The sequence below is a fragment of the Phanerochaete carnosa genome (genome assembly GCF_000300595.1).
Source record: "Phanerochaete carnosa HHB-10118-sp unplaced genomic scaffold PHACAscaffold_4, whole genome shotgun sequence".
Taxonomy (NCBI): Eukaryota; Fungi; Basidiomycota; class Agaricomycetes; order Polyporales; family Phanerochaetaceae; genus Phanerochaete; species Phanerochaete carnosa.
The window spans coordinates 3,270,253-3,283,770 of record NW_006767631.1 but is presented as its reverse complement, the minus strand read 5'-3'; the positions used below and the strand labels follow the sequence as shown (position 1 = coordinate 3,283,770).

The window sequence follows — 13,518 nt, the reverse complement described above, 5'->3', positions numbered from 1 at the left end:
ATGGCATTGTCCCGCCTTTGTTGAACCTCATCACGACGCTCCTTCATCTTGGCCAGTGCTGCGGCAGAGTCTTCAGGCCCCCGCCAGCACGACCACTCCGAGCGCAGTGTCCCATACACCTCCCCGAAATCGTGCAAACTGCCGAGCGCGTATTCCAAGCAGTCACGGACACCAGGGGTGTCGAGCGTATACGACGTCCCAAGGACACTGTTGAGTTTCGCGAGCAGATCGTCAATTGGCAGGAGGCCACGAGGGATGTCGGCGAGTGCATCGGGTATCGCACCTTGGCCAACGTGTACGCACTGGAGAGGGACGGTGGAAGGAGTGAGAGGAGTGAGAGTGTAGATCTCGCCTGGGCCTGAACACTCAGACCGGAAAAGGTTGTGGGTAGGCACGATGCCAGAGGCAGCCATCTGTATCGAGCCCCAGATAGCGGCCCGGGCACGTTCCCGGCTGAGATCGCTGAGCTCTGTGGGCTGCAGAACCACGAAATAATAATAAGGGATCGCCACCAGCGGAGTGGTGTGTGTCCACGGAATATTGTCGCATGAGAAACACACAGATGTTCCCGATAACTCAATGAAGACTCTTGACTGCACAAGCAATTTGTGTTCTGTAGCAGCCTGAATGAGAATCAAGTCTTGGCATCAGTGGACAAACATAGGAAATATTCCAGACTGAGCTTGAGAGACTCACGCCGTCAGAGGACCTATCGTCATCCGAGCCGAAGCTAGTACCTTCCAAGCCGGAGTATGGCGGGGCGGGCAAATTCGCGTATGTGGCAAACTGCTGACGCCTAGCTTTGTGCTCGGCGATTCCAGACCCGGAGTGTGGTGCGTAAGGAAAAAAGGGATGCCCAAGGTCGTGCCTGAGACGCAGGTCTGGGTCCGACATGCACCATGAGCACAAGGCAAAGTCTGGACATGAAAGACACTTGTGCCAGCCCAACGAGATCTTGAAGCCACAGCCTCGACAGCGCGGTGCATTCAATGTTGCGCGGACAGCCTCGAAAGTGCCAACATCCCACGGGTACTCGACAGGGAAGAACCGATGTCTGATGCCGTGCTCCGAGCGCCGTTGGGGAGAGGAGATGCAGAGCTGACAGAGCGAAAAGTCAGGGCATTCAAGACACTGATGTCGGATGCGAAAGATGCGACGTCGGCAGCCACCGCACTTGGTCTGGCTCGCGATGTCGTCGTGCTCCGAGGATGGATCTGGTTCAGACTCGAGCCGTGCTGTAGACGACTCAAGCGGCGTGAAGCTATGTAGAGGGTTGTGGAACATGCGGATATACGGATCGCTCACGCAAGCGGTACAAAGTCCATAGTCACCACCACAGTCGACGCAGCAGTGTTCGACAGGGAGTCCGCTGCATTTGCTGCATGCTGCGTCGGAACGTCGACCGGTCGCATCGTAGGTGGCGCATCCTGTCACATCTCTCCGGGGAAGGAGTACGCCATGGTCTCCCGGGAAAGTTGGAGGAGTCTGAGCGTTGTCTCGCGCGGCAAAGAATTTTGCTTCTTCTTCTGGGCTTCGGATGGGAAAGAACTCGTGAGAGATAGGATGTGCGGAACGCCTCTTGATGTTGTTGAAGCATGCAGAGCAGAAATCAAAGTCGTAGCATGAGAGGCACTTGTAACGTACGCCGATGACCGGACATTGCCGGCAGCCATCACATTCGACACCGTGACGAACGTTATGTAGCACTAACGATAAATCACGAAATGGGCGGTGGTCCCAGGGATACTCGATCGGAAAGAGCGTATGGGCGTGTTCATGTTGAGAACGGAGCGACACGACGGATATGCAGTCTTGGCACAGGTCGAACCCCATGCATTCCACACACTTGTGACGTACGCCGAAGATTGGATTTCCGCACCCACAGCACACCACCCCCCGATGTTCCACGCCTGGGCAAGCCTAAGGTAATTGTTATGAGTCTATGTAGGATGAATGTCCAACGATGGTTCTCACCGGGCGCGGGTCGCTAGACTTCACCAGCTGCAGGTCGTGGTCGCTGGCACTTGCTGGCTGCGGATATCCGGACTGCGGGCTGATGGGGTGTGAGTTGCTGGGCTGTGGGTCGCTGGGATGTGGGTCGCTGGATCTCTCCGGTAGTAGGCCGCTGGGATACGAGTCGCTACGCCTTGCCGACTGCGGATCCAGCGACATGTTTGCCCATACACCAACGTCCTACTCCAGGACCTACACATTCCAGTGAGCGAGACTGGACATAATGACCGTGCTGAAACTCACAATGTCGTCGTGTCGAGGGGATGGCTTGCTCCAGCCAATGCGGTGTCCTCGAGCTATCGAACGAATGCGCGTGCGGCTGGACGGTTCCTCGACGTCGAAAGTATGTCCCAAAGAAGGACAATGCACAATTATGGATATGTCGTTCAAGACAGATTGTAGCTTGGTCTAAGGCAGAGTGACGAGCAAGCACCGTGCAACGAGGAGGTTGGTCGTCCGCCTCGTGGGCTATTCCTAGTACAGCCTGCTCGGACAGCTTGCTCGCACGTGCTTTAATGGCTGTGCGAGAAGCGAACACCGCTGCTTTCAGGAACAAAGTGAGCACCAAGATTGGAAAGGCGGCTGGAGGATTGAGCAGAACTTACGCCCAAGGCCCGCAGAGGGCGCCATCGATAAGGAACTGCTGGCCGATTGGGCAGGCGGAAGTACGCTGAAGCTGGTGTCGTCATTGACAAAGCGCCGCACCCGATTTTGGCCCGCGTCGTTGATGCCGTAGTCCTTGAAGCTTGATCAGTGGCGGCTACGCCGCGGACGCCGTGCGCGAGCCGTCCGATTTGCGTCCAAAGTCGAAGCCTGCGGTGTTCTCACTGGTGTCGCGAAGCGTAGCGTGCTGGCACCCACCGGCGGAGAGTTTGGTGCGCAGGTGCATGAGGACTCCGAGGGCGCGGTCGAGGCCGGATGCCTATGGGTGCGCTTGAGATGACGCTTGAGGCGATGGTCGACGACGAGCTGTAGAGGCTGCTGCTCGGCGCTCGGTAGGGAGGTGATAGCCACGATACTTGCGATCGCCCTCGCTGTTGGCAGGGCAGCAGACCCGCCCGAGTACTGTAATCTACGGGACGCGTGGGAGGTCTGGTGGAAAGCGTAAGTAGCGGGTCTAGACAACAATAAAGATCTTGCCATGTACGATCATCGAGCTCGCTCGCTGCAAAAGCCACAGGACACGCAAGTGGTGGGGCCTGTTCAGCTCTGCAATGATAGCTATGATGAAGTCTTCAGAATTTGAATCCCAAACCTCAGCGCTCATAACCAACAATACTACCTGGAAACAAAACTCATTCATCAGCCGCTTGTCTTCTTGCAACATGGCCGATTGATACGTTGCTGCTATACATGAGCCGACGCCTTGGCAGAGACAATTCAAAGCGCGAGAGTCGCAGGGGTAAGGGTCCCATTCGTGTCTTTCACCTATGTCAAGAGACAGTCGTTTACCAAGTCAAGCTTGGCTTCTTACCGCGTGCGACACATGCGGCGGCAATATCCGGGAGAATGCTCACACCTCCGCAGCCAAGCCAGCTGGAGCAAATGTCAGTACACAGGACTCATGACACGCACACAGGATGCCTGAACTTCGCGTCAGCGTCCGGAGATCACGGTATAGGCGAGACGGGCTGACCTTGTGCCTCCTCGAGCCGGATAGTCAGAGGTATATCAGCAATTGCCCATTCTCATTCTCAGCGCTCGCGAGACTGCCGGGTGGAAGCATGCATGCAATTCGTCGATGCCAGAGTACAGCTCCGAGTAAAACATGACAAACGTCTGAAGGTCTGAGAAGAATCTGCCGTTCTCAGAATTAATTTGGTGCTAAGCAAGCGATGCACCAGCCTAGACATCGTCAGTGTCCGTTGGGACATCGCAGAGGGCGTAGCTTGAGTCAAAGTAGTCTGCGGCCCTGCCGACGTAGCCGAGGAAGACTGCACATCCTCGTCAGCCGTTGCTACATACGTGACAGAAACGGGCGCACCATCAGAGTACTGCTGGACGAAGGCAATCCGCTGGCAGAGGTGCGTCACACACTGCCGCCGATCCCTGTGTTGAACGCATAATAGCCGCTGGCACGCAAGTAGGTCGCAAGCAGGCCGAAGGCAGGCCGAAGGCATCTTGATGTTGCTGGCCACGCAGTCCATTAGCGTCTATCTCGAGCAAGTCCGGCGAAGAACGTGCCAGTGGCCCAACTCGAGGTGCTTGTGGGCGCAGAAGACGAGATTCGTGAAGTCCATTGCCGAGGGCAAACATGGAACCGTCTGAGATGAAGGTCTCGGCGGATGTGTAGTCATTGCCCGGGAGCGGGATCAGCTGCGTCGCTGCGCCTGCCTGGCGGGTGGCGGTAACAGCGGCCTGGATAGATCTCACCCAGATACTGATGTCAGGGATATCATGGGCTCGATCATGCTAACACAGAATGAACGTCCGAGTCAGGATGAAGGACGCTGAGACGACTTACACTCCGAAAATGATCTGGAATTGTCGACCATTGTTGACGTATTCACTTGCGATACTGCCCCAGAGTGAAGCAAAGATCTCATTGCTTGGAGCACTTTGGCCGATAATCTAAAAGTAGACGTCAGTTCAGGGAGTACAATATAACGCGGAGAACACAAGTCACCTCCCCATTCCAGCGAGCATAGCTGTGCACATTGATGATGCAGCTTGCATTGGTAGCCAAGAAAACCTGGATAAGACCATTGCGCTCCTAGAAGTTGTCCTCACTGAGTGTGTCAGTCATCGAGTGTGTCAGTGAGCACGCCGTCGGTGAGGAACTGCCGGCCGACAGGGTGACGGAAGACGTTGAAGCTGCCGTTGTCGAAAGCGTTGCATCGGTCCTTTGCCATCGTGGCCGTAGTACTCAAGCAGAGTAGGCCACGCGCTGTTGGCCGTGCGCGAGCCATCCATGCTGCAGCCAAAGTCGAGACCGGCGATGTTAACACCCGCAAAACGCAGACGATCGGCACTGGGCGGTGCGCCGCCAGAGAGCGCAGGAGAATTGTGCGTCGCATTTCCGCTCGATGGAGCCGAGGAGGGTATGCCTGGAATGCACTGAGAGTGGGCCAAAAGATACCGCGAGCCACAAGGTCATAAGCAACTGGAGAAGTTTTCTTATAATTATTGGTGGCGGTGCGGACGGTACCAGGGGCGCGGGTCGTGGAGCCGGCGAAGCTCTTGCACAGGATACAGATTCAAAAGCTTTCATGGATTTCAGGCAGATGCACAGTAACTAATCAGCGTAGTGAGCCAGCGCTGACTTCGACTGTGAAACCAATTCGCTTACATTTGCTGCCACTCTTGGGCCAAGCCGCAAGCCACGGCGATCCAGGGGGAGCGCAGAGGAATCTCGTACATGGATTTCGTATTGCTACGCCCAAGTACTGGCCAGTCCGTGCGTAGAATTAACATCCCCACGGTTCCCAAAAACGTGTTGTGCGCCGTCTCGCATGGGTGATTCGTTCGACTGCAGGTTGTTAGAACACGCTCCCTCGCATGACAGCCGAACAAGCGCACCTCTTGTTATTCTCGTCGAAATCAAGTGCAGCAGAGCAAGCAACAGAAGGCGGCAAGGAACGACTTCAAGTTCTGGATCTACGAACCGACATCAGATCGACGAGAACGCTGAGCAACGTCCGCAGCGTTTGACGCACCTCTTACGAAGCACAGCATGCAGCTGCCTCAGGAAGAATAAAAAGAGCAACGTGAGCCGGATGGGAGCAAGCTTAAGCAGGATATTCATATGGCCATCTTCGCCCCAATATCAGTTGGTGTGCAGGAAGATGTAAAGGGGCCGCAGAGATGTCCGTCGGTGGTAACGACTCGAGTAAGCGGGAGTTTCCCAACAGATATCCGGGCAGATTAACTACAGCTTGCAGAAAGATAGTCTTATGACGCGAAGGGACATGTCAGAGCCTCAGAGGCAAGCGCGCTCGGGCTGGCATGTGATCGCGATTCGGGCGCCAGGTGTACCGGACGCCCAATATATACACCATCTCGCCAGCCGCCGTCGTCCCAGCCTGGAACTCCCTCTACTGCCATCTCGTGAAGCACATCGTTGTGAAATCTCTCACGCAACCCCCCGCTTGTTTCGCAGTCACTCACCCAGACGGGCATCAATGTCAACGACGCGGCTATATCTGGGCGGACCAGAGCTGGACCTGAGCGTGGGCAGTACACGCAAGGCGAGCAGTATGCCACTGGGGAGCCAAGGTGCGTGGTTGTATTCCGACCTGTGCGCTTTTCTTGCTAAATTTAATCATGTCCTCGCGCAGTAGACATTCTTGAACTGCCACTCCTGCTTGCTAGGAAGCACTTACGTCACGATAGCACGGGAATCGCCCTTCTGCGTCGAGCTCACTGAGAAACGTCCATCTGTCAGCGTGTCATCGCGTCAACGAACCGCTGACGCTATTTGAAGTACTGTGTATGTCCTACTCTGCCCGTTCATGTACGAAATACATCTCATCCTCGGCTACAGACTACGACCTACGTCAAGAGTCCCGACAGCCTACTGGCCTCTTTGCACTCAGCCTCATGAATCAATCACACACACAAAAGCCTCACAGCTGCGGTTCCGTAGCGAAGATGTTGTCCTGGTAAGTCTTTTTGCCCCTTGACTACTGCCGCTATTCTCACTGCGGTCTCAGGCTGTCCTACAGACTGCATATACTAGCACTCGATGGTCACGATTACTGTGTTAGCGATGCATTGCTCGACTGCTCGACCTGACCAGCCGACCTCGATCTCCAGGCTCCACACTCGCGTCCCTCTCGGCCTGCGCTCTCGCTATGGACCGCGGCCACCAGACGGCAAGGATGCCGACATTGACAGGACAAGGGGGTGTCTCCTTGGGCGACGACTTCGAGAGGACACGGCCGACACCCGAGATGGGCTATGCATGGACACGAGCAAGTGAGCGTCGGGGGAAGCGAGTCAACGACTTTCTGGGAGAAGCGGCCTCTGAGGCGAGAACGAAGGATCCCACTGGGCACACCATCTGTTCTGACTATGCTGTCGGCGACTCCAAGGCTCCCCGTAAGTACCATTTTGCTGCAAATACCATGGTAAGATAACAATCTGCCTATTAGTGACAAATACTGACGACTATCTCTAGCGTACGGTCAAGGGCTGCATCCAGTTGGGCTGGTTTCCGACATCAACAACACCGTGACAAAGCATTTCGCCGACGAGGCTGCTCGTTCTATCGCCTTCGCAGCGCTCCACCCTCTTTCTGCTCCGCGCGACCACCCCAGCATTCTTCACGCTACCGCATACCCAAGGCCCACCTTTAATGACATCCTCTCGGCCCTCTCACCGTATGGCTGCGGCACTGAGTATTACTGGTGCGTCATGTGGCGGTGCCAGGTCGGGCTGCGCGTCACGGAGGTACAGGACGACGCGCTGTTCCCTCTGCTACACTTCGTGGCCGATGACCTGGCGACAAGCATCAAGGCACGCCCGAGCTCGGCGGCATGAACACGCAGGACCCCGATGTGCGGCACACGAAGCAGACGAGCGCACGGTCGACGATGTGATGCTGGGAGAGCACAACGCCGGCTGGTCGAGGTGGGCTTCTTTCCAGCGCTCAAGACCGACGCGCTCCAGAGCACCAATTGAGCGCCCAGTGCATGAAATGCGGAGAGTTTGGGAAGCAAGTTCTTACTCGAAAGAGTTGTTGCGTCTTGCATTCTAGTCAAATCCCCTGTCATCTCGCCATCAGAACACGATAGGCGTGAAATATTCTGGGTGGTGAGGTGAGCAGTATCGGAAGGGCGTCATCGGTGAGATCCGAAAGTTGCGGTTTGACTACAGCAGAGGCTGACTGTGCATTACAGCATCTTCGACGGGGTTCCTCCTGAGGACGGCTGGTCTGAAAGCCGCGATGATCTACATTAGGACTGCGGGAGCGTGGTACGTAGTGCGCTGTGCGCTTCGCAAGGCTTCAGAGTATGGGCTAAGCATGAAGTTGACAGGAGATATTTATGTCCCCTGAACGACGGCAGAGAGGTCGACTTAAGCCTCTGTCATAACTCGGCTGTCAATTTTGCTAGTCGTAATACTGGTGTCGCTCGACATTGGCACGTCAAGTTGGCGTCCATTGTTGAAAAGACGTGCGTCCCCGGGCGGCCCTCGGCTGAGTTTGTTCCTGACGCAACTCGTCTCGCAGATGCATGGTCATCATCTTGAGAAGATCGTTCGAGTGAGTTTTATTGGCAGCAGTATTTGTCGTTCTCACCCTCATCGGCGCGTCATAGACTGTCCATAATGCAACCATTGCCACTATTGCAGTATGTGGTCGCCTCTGGTCACCAGCCAAACGTGGTAACATCGTATTCAAGCCTTGGTGGAACCGTCGGCGACATCGAAACTGCCTCATTTGTTGAGGCCATCCAGCGGTCCCAATCGCGCGTCAGCTACGAGGACTTGACTGGCCTTTGTACCCGGGACATGCTCCGCTAAATTGCTTTTGGCATGCGGTCATGCTTGCTGGAACATCTCATATGGCCCTGACCGCGCCTGCGCGCCGTGGTACGTGCGAGAGTATTGTGGGTGCTAAATATTACTGACAAGAGAGTGCAGATTTGGTTGCTGCTGTCGGACGCTTCGCCTCGAGCGCCGCGCTTCCTATACACTTCCGGGACGTGATGCTAGCATGCTGGGAGGGGCGCCGAATCCTCATGGAGAGGCCGCGCGTCAACACGAAAACCGCCGGCATGAAATACGTCGCAACTATTCCTAGAGCACGCTCGAGCTCACCTATATCACCTGGTTGGAGCGATGCAACTTCACACCTGACACCCGCGAACCAGTGAGCCTATTTTTTAGGTGTCTTTGCGAAAACTAAGAGCAGGAAGTACAGGCGCATCACGTGGACGACCCGAGCTCGCGTATGTGATGCAGCGCTATCGCGAACTGCACGACTTCTGGCCGCTGCCTCGTCAACCTCCTAGTCGACGTCGCGTCCGAGCTCGCCGTTAAGTTCTTCGAGTTCGCGACCGTGGGGTTGCCCATAGCCGGGTTCGCCGCTACCTTTGGGTATCTCCGCATCAGCTCTGCAAAGCGAGCGCGGCTGTTCAGGGAGTATGTGCCGTGGGCGATCAAGTGTGGGAGCAGCGCGCAGAGCCTTGTACTGGGAGGGGCGGCGAGAGCAGGACATGGACGAGCTGAAGGAGGAGCTCGGGTCGTGGGATGCGCCGGTAGCGAAATGGCCCAAATCGCGACATGCAGAGCCTTGCGCAACGGAGCATGTAGCCGCTTGAGGGGATTAGCATCTGGTCCGTGTGCACCATCCCACTTCAAGCGTAAAGCAAGCATTCAGGCAATCGTGGTGCCGTTGACCGGAGCGGGACCGACGACGATGGGCTTGGTCTTGCTGAAGTATTTGAGGTCCTCGGCATTGATATTAAGCGTCGCCTCGATCATCGCAGGGGGTGTGAGGGCGAGCCACCACAAATACAGAGTCTCAGAACATGCTCCTATCAACGCGCACTCGAGGAAGTCCGTACCTGAGTCAGGCTGACATCCTGGAAGGTCGCAGTCTTGAAGACCTCGAGGAAGCGGAGCGTTGTGTTTCCAGTGTTCTCGACGTAGTGGCCGTGCGCTGCGGGAATATAGCCTGGTTTCAACCTCTAGTTAGCCTTTTGCTTGCGTATTCTTGCAATAAGCGCGTACCGATGTCACCTCCCTGGAAGTTGAACGCCCCCGCGTTGCCCTCGGATGCAAACACTGCGACACGCGCATTTCCCTCCCTGATCATACTTCTTTAGCAAAGAGCGCGCCAGCGACACATGTGACCAGGCGACTCACAAGAAATACGTCCATTTGTCCTGGGTCGGATGCCAGTGCGGCTCGCGCATCCCGCCAGGGTTGACCGCCACCTCTGCGACAGCCGTCGTCTTCGAGGTGCTGAACACATGCGAGTCCACAATCTTGACAGACCCTCCTGAGAGTTCAATCGCGGGCATCTGGGACATCGTGAATGTGTATGAGTTCGGCACGGTGCCGTACGGGCTCACTGGCGCGTCCGAGTCGGGACCCGGGGACGCTGGTGGGGCAAGTTCAGTCTTAGCAGGTCCTTAGATGGAGAAAAGTTCAGCGTACCCGCAGGGAAGATGTAGAGCTCCTCGCCCGGAAGCTCGTTGAAGACGGAGATGGGCGCCTGGAAGTTCTTAGCGATGACTTCCTTCGGGGTGTGTGCCAGCCAGTCGGTGATGAGGAACGTGCCGTCCTCGTCGAAGGTGCCATTGTCAAAGACCTGGGGCACGCTTGCTCAGCATCTGTACGAAGGTATCTTGAAGGCACAGTCTACCAGAAGGAATTCAGTCCCGTCCTCGGTCGCATTCGTGGCCTGAAGGGAGTGAGGGACACCGGCGGGGAAGAACCACAGATCGCCCTGGTTCTGATGGCAAAAATCGCATCAGGAATCACTCCAGAAATACCGTCACTACAGTACGTACTGCAGTTCCGACAAAGTTTTGGCCGAGCTGGTTGACGGCTGTCACTTGCACGGAGCCCTGAAATGTCGAGCTGAGAGGCCTGCTCGGAGCTCCTCTCGAACGGCGTAAATTTACCGCACTCACCTTAGTCACATACGCCCGCTCAGGCACGGTGTGCCAGTAGATTTCGCTTGACGAGACAATGTCAGACAAAATGGACCATACAATTGAACGGCGACTTACCGAATAGCGCCAGCCTCGAGGTGCAGGTCAACTCCTGCCAACTCGGTGGCGGCAGGCAGCTGGTTGACTAATGCAGCCAGATGCTCAGTCATGACTCAGTGTTTAAGCATGACCAGAGTACTCACTGTTCTGCTGACGAGCCCATCCACCAGTTTGGAGGCGGTTGTGGCTCACTCTGAACGGCCACTTGGCGTTGGGCCTACGGTGCACATGACAATCAATACATTTCAGATCAGGATAAGCTAGGGGGACACGGACACTTCGCCATTGTCAGTCGTAGGCGGCGCAAGGAAGTCCGGGTTCTCCAGGTCAAGGGGCACGTTCTGACTCAACGCGACGCGCGATGCTGCAAGCGCGCTCGGATGACCATGTGATTTGCATGTGATCATGAAGAAGACGCCACGTGTACCAGACGCTCAATATATACACTGTCCACCGCCGCAAAATCTCCTTGATCGGCCACTTTGCAAACCACACCGCTGTGATTTCAGTCATGGAACCCCTCGCTCGTCTCGCAATCACCCGCTCAGACGGGCATGAACGTCAATGGCGCGGCAACATCCGGGCGGACCTGAGTTGGACCTGAGCGTACGTAGGCAGTACTTACGTGCACGGCGAGCAGCATGGCAGGCGAGCCAAGGTGCGTAGTTGTATTCCGACCGCTGCGCTTCACTTGCTAAAATTAGCTGCGACCTCGCACAGCGCACGCTTGGCAACTGCCCCTTCTGGCTTGCCAGCATTGCCCTGTACTTTGCGACAGGGCGGGCGTCGACCTTCTACGACGAGCTCACTGGGAATTATCTGTCACAGGCTCTGCTTGATGTACGTCCTCCGTCTGTTCTTGCACGCAATACATCTCATCCTCTGCTCCAGACCGTGTGCGACCTACGTCAAAGGCCCCAACCGCCTCTCGGCGTCCATGTGCTCAGCGTCACGAATCAGACGCACGCCTCCCAGCTACGATACAGTGCTACGCTTTCGTGTATCGTCCTGGTAAGTCTCGCTACTCCTCGACTACTGCCACCTCTCACTACGGCCTCGGGCTGGTTTGCAGATCTGCATATACCAGCATTCGGTGATCACAGTGGCTGCATTAGCGATGCATCATTCGGCTGCTTTAATTTACTAGTCGATCTTGATCTCCAAGACTCAAACTCGCGTCCCTCTCGATCTGTGCTCTCGCTATGGACCGCGGCCGCCAGACGACAGGTCAAGGATGTCAACATCGATAGGACAGGAAGGCCATCTTCGAGGGCGACGACCTCTAGGGCGCACTGTCGACACTCGGGACGGAGCAGGTGGGCGTCGGAGGAGCGGCCTTTTTTGAGGCGAGAACGAGGGATTTTAGTGGGTGTACGGTCTGCGTTATGTTGTCGGTGACTCCAAGGCTGCCGGTAAGCACCAGTTTGCCATCAAAACTATGGTAGGGTACTAGTCTGTCTATCAGTGACAAACACTGACAACTGCCTCTCTCTCTAGTGTGTGGTCAAGGGCCGCATCCAGTTCGGCTGGGATCCGGACATCAACGGCCCCGTAAACATGGATCCCGTCGACCGTACTGCCTGTTCAGCCGCCATCGCAGCGCCCCGCCCTCTTCTTACCCTGCGTGACTGTCCCAGCATTCCCCACGCTATCGCCTACCCAAGCCCATCCCAGTAACTTCCTCTTGGCATTCTCACTCTACGGCTATTGCACGAAGCGCTGCTGTACCTCGTGTGGTGGCGCGGGGTTGGGCTGCACGTAACGGAGATGAAGGATGACACGCTACTCCCTCTGCTGCACATTGTGCTCGACGACCTGGCGGCAAACATCAAGGCGCGCCCGAGCTTAGCGGCACGAACACGCGGGACCTCGTTGTGCGGCACACGAAGCAGACGAGCGCACGGTCGACGATGTGGTGCCGGACGAGCACATCGCCTAACTGGTCGAGGTGGGCTTTCTGCCAGCGCTCAAGACCGACACGCTCCAGAGCGCCCAATGCACGGAACGCGGGAAGCGTGAGAAGCTGGCTCTTACTCGAACGAGCCGCGGCATCTCGCAGAGTAATTGGCCTATATTCCGCGTCATTCTGCCTTCAGAACACAGCAAGCATGGTATGGCCTGGGCGGCGTGGTGAGCGTTGTCGGAAGGGTGTCATTGGTGCGTTCCGAAACTCGCCACTTGGTTGTGGCGGAGGCTCATTGTGCGTTACAGCGTCTTCGGCTGGACTGCTGCTCAGGACAGCCGGCCTGAAATTCACGGCAATTGAGAATGAAAGCGCAGGTACGGAATGCATTGTGCGCTCTACGCTCTGGAAGGCTTCGAAGCATGCGCTAAATACGAAATTTGTAGAAGTTTATGTCCTGAATAATGGCGGAGAGGTCGACTTAGGCCTCGGCAATAACCTGGCTGTAGAATTCCCAACTTCATAGTGTCGCTATCACTCGGCGGTGTCATTTCATGTCAGTGCTTGTTTTGAAAAAAGATGTGCGTCCTCAGACCACTCTCGTCTGAGGTTATTGCTGATGTGACTTGTTTCGTAAGTGCGTTACGATTAGCTTGGGAAGGCCGTCCAAGTGAGTTTCATTCGCAGCATCTGTCATTCCCACCCTCATCTGCGCATCGTAGATTGTCCATAAAGTAACGAATGTCAGTATGTGATCGTCTCTGGTCACCATCTGAACGTGCTAACATCGTGTTCAAGCTTGGTGGAACTGTTGGCGACCTCGAATCCGCCTCACTCATCGAAGCCATGCGGCGGCTCCAGTCCCGCTTCAGCTACGAGGACTTTACCGGCCTTTGTACTCAGGACATGACCCGCTAACCTGCTTCGAGCATGCGT

At 56.0% G+C, this 13,518-nt stretch overlaps 8 protein-coding genes across 8 annotated transcripts; 4 read left to right on the top strand and 4 right to left on the bottom strand.

Annotated features, from left to right (window-relative positions):
- Positions 1-30: 30 nt before the first annotated feature.
- PHACADRAFT_194763 (uncharacterized protein) lies at positions 31-1,284 on the bottom strand (the record flags this gene model as incomplete). Its single annotated transcript, XM_007394958.1, has 3 exons — positions 31-58; positions 118-623; positions 697-1,284. 3 exons carry the CDS (start codon positions 1,282-1,284, stop codon positions 31-33), a joined length of 1,122 nt encoding a protein of 373 aa, XP_007395020.1.
- Positions 1,285-2,140: 856 nt separating this feature from the next.
- On the bottom strand, positions 2,141-3,340 carry PHACADRAFT_194762 (uncharacterized protein; the record flags this gene model as incomplete). The annotated part of the gene is made up of 5 exons (XM_007394957.1): positions 2,141-2,205; positions 2,257-2,553; positions 2,619-2,751; positions 2,842-3,105; positions 3,161-3,340. The coding sequence occupies 5 exons, from the start codon at positions 3,338-3,340 to the stop codon at positions 2,141-2,143; spliced, it is 939 nt and encodes a 312-aa protein (XP_007395019.1).
- Positions 3,341-3,858: 518 nt separating this feature from the next.
- PHACADRAFT_194761 (glycoside hydrolase family 5 protein) lies at positions 3,859-4,865 on the bottom strand (the record flags this gene model as incomplete). Its single annotated transcript, XM_007394956.1, has 6 exons — positions 3,859-3,947; positions 3,998-4,028; positions 4,093-4,393; positions 4,478-4,584; positions 4,640-4,726; positions 4,779-4,865. 6 exons carry the CDS (start codon positions 4,863-4,865, stop codon positions 3,859-3,861), a joined length of 702 nt encoding a protein of 233 aa, XP_007395018.1.
- A 1,775-nt stretch (positions 4,866-6,640) lies between these two features.
- PHACADRAFT_208322 (uncharacterized protein) lies at positions 6,641-7,838 on the top strand. The gene is made up of 2 exons (XM_007394955.1): positions 6,641-7,053; positions 7,133-7,838. Exons 1-2 carry the CDS (start codon positions 6,807-6,809, stop codon positions 7,492-7,494), a joined length of 609 nt encoding a protein of 202 aa, XP_007395017.1. The 5' UTR covers positions 6,641-6,806; the 3' UTR covers positions 7,495-7,838.
- A 428-nt stretch (positions 7,839-8,266) lies between these two features.
- PHACADRAFT_254830 (uncharacterized protein) lies at positions 8,267-8,544 on the top strand. The gene has a single exon (XM_007394954.1). It carries the CDS (start codon positions 8,284-8,286, stop codon positions 8,476-8,478), a length of 195 nt encoding a protein of 64 aa, XP_007395016.1. The 5' UTR covers positions 8,267-8,283; the 3' UTR covers positions 8,479-8,544.
- A 789-nt stretch (positions 8,545-9,333) lies between these two features.
- PHACADRAFT_92401 (uncharacterized protein) lies at positions 9,334-11,086 on the bottom strand (the record flags this gene model as incomplete). The annotated part of the gene is made up of 11 exons (XM_007394953.1): positions 9,334-9,480; positions 9,525-9,634; positions 9,691-9,767; positions 9,826-10,063; positions 10,120-10,273; positions 10,328-10,417; positions 10,476-10,532; positions 10,599-10,644; positions 10,698-10,764; positions 10,823-10,896; positions 10,950-11,086. 11 exons carry the CDS (start codon positions 11,084-11,086, stop codon positions 9,334-9,336), a joined length of 1,197 nt encoding a protein of 398 aa, XP_007395015.1.
- A 157-nt stretch (positions 11,087-11,243) lies between these two features.
- On the top strand, positions 11,244-12,356 carry PHACADRAFT_194757 (uncharacterized protein; the record flags this gene model as incomplete). The annotated part of the gene is made up of 6 exons (XM_007394952.1): positions 11,244-11,285; positions 11,320-11,337; positions 11,400-11,519; positions 11,571-11,690; positions 12,046-12,120; positions 12,177-12,356. The coding sequence occupies 6 exons, from the start codon at positions 11,244-11,246 to the stop codon at positions 12,354-12,356; spliced, it is 555 nt and encodes a 184-aa protein (XP_007395014.1).
- Positions 12,357-13,136: 780 nt separating this feature from the next.
- PHACADRAFT_194756 (uncharacterized protein) lies at positions 13,137-13,500 on the top strand (the record flags this gene model as incomplete). Its single annotated transcript, XM_007394951.1, has 4 exons — positions 13,137-13,163; positions 13,235-13,252; positions 13,305-13,325; positions 13,381-13,500. 4 exons carry the CDS (start codon positions 13,137-13,139, stop codon positions 13,498-13,500), a joined length of 186 nt encoding a protein of 61 aa, XP_007395013.1.
- Between the last annotated feature and the right edge of the window lie 18 nt (positions 13,501-13,518).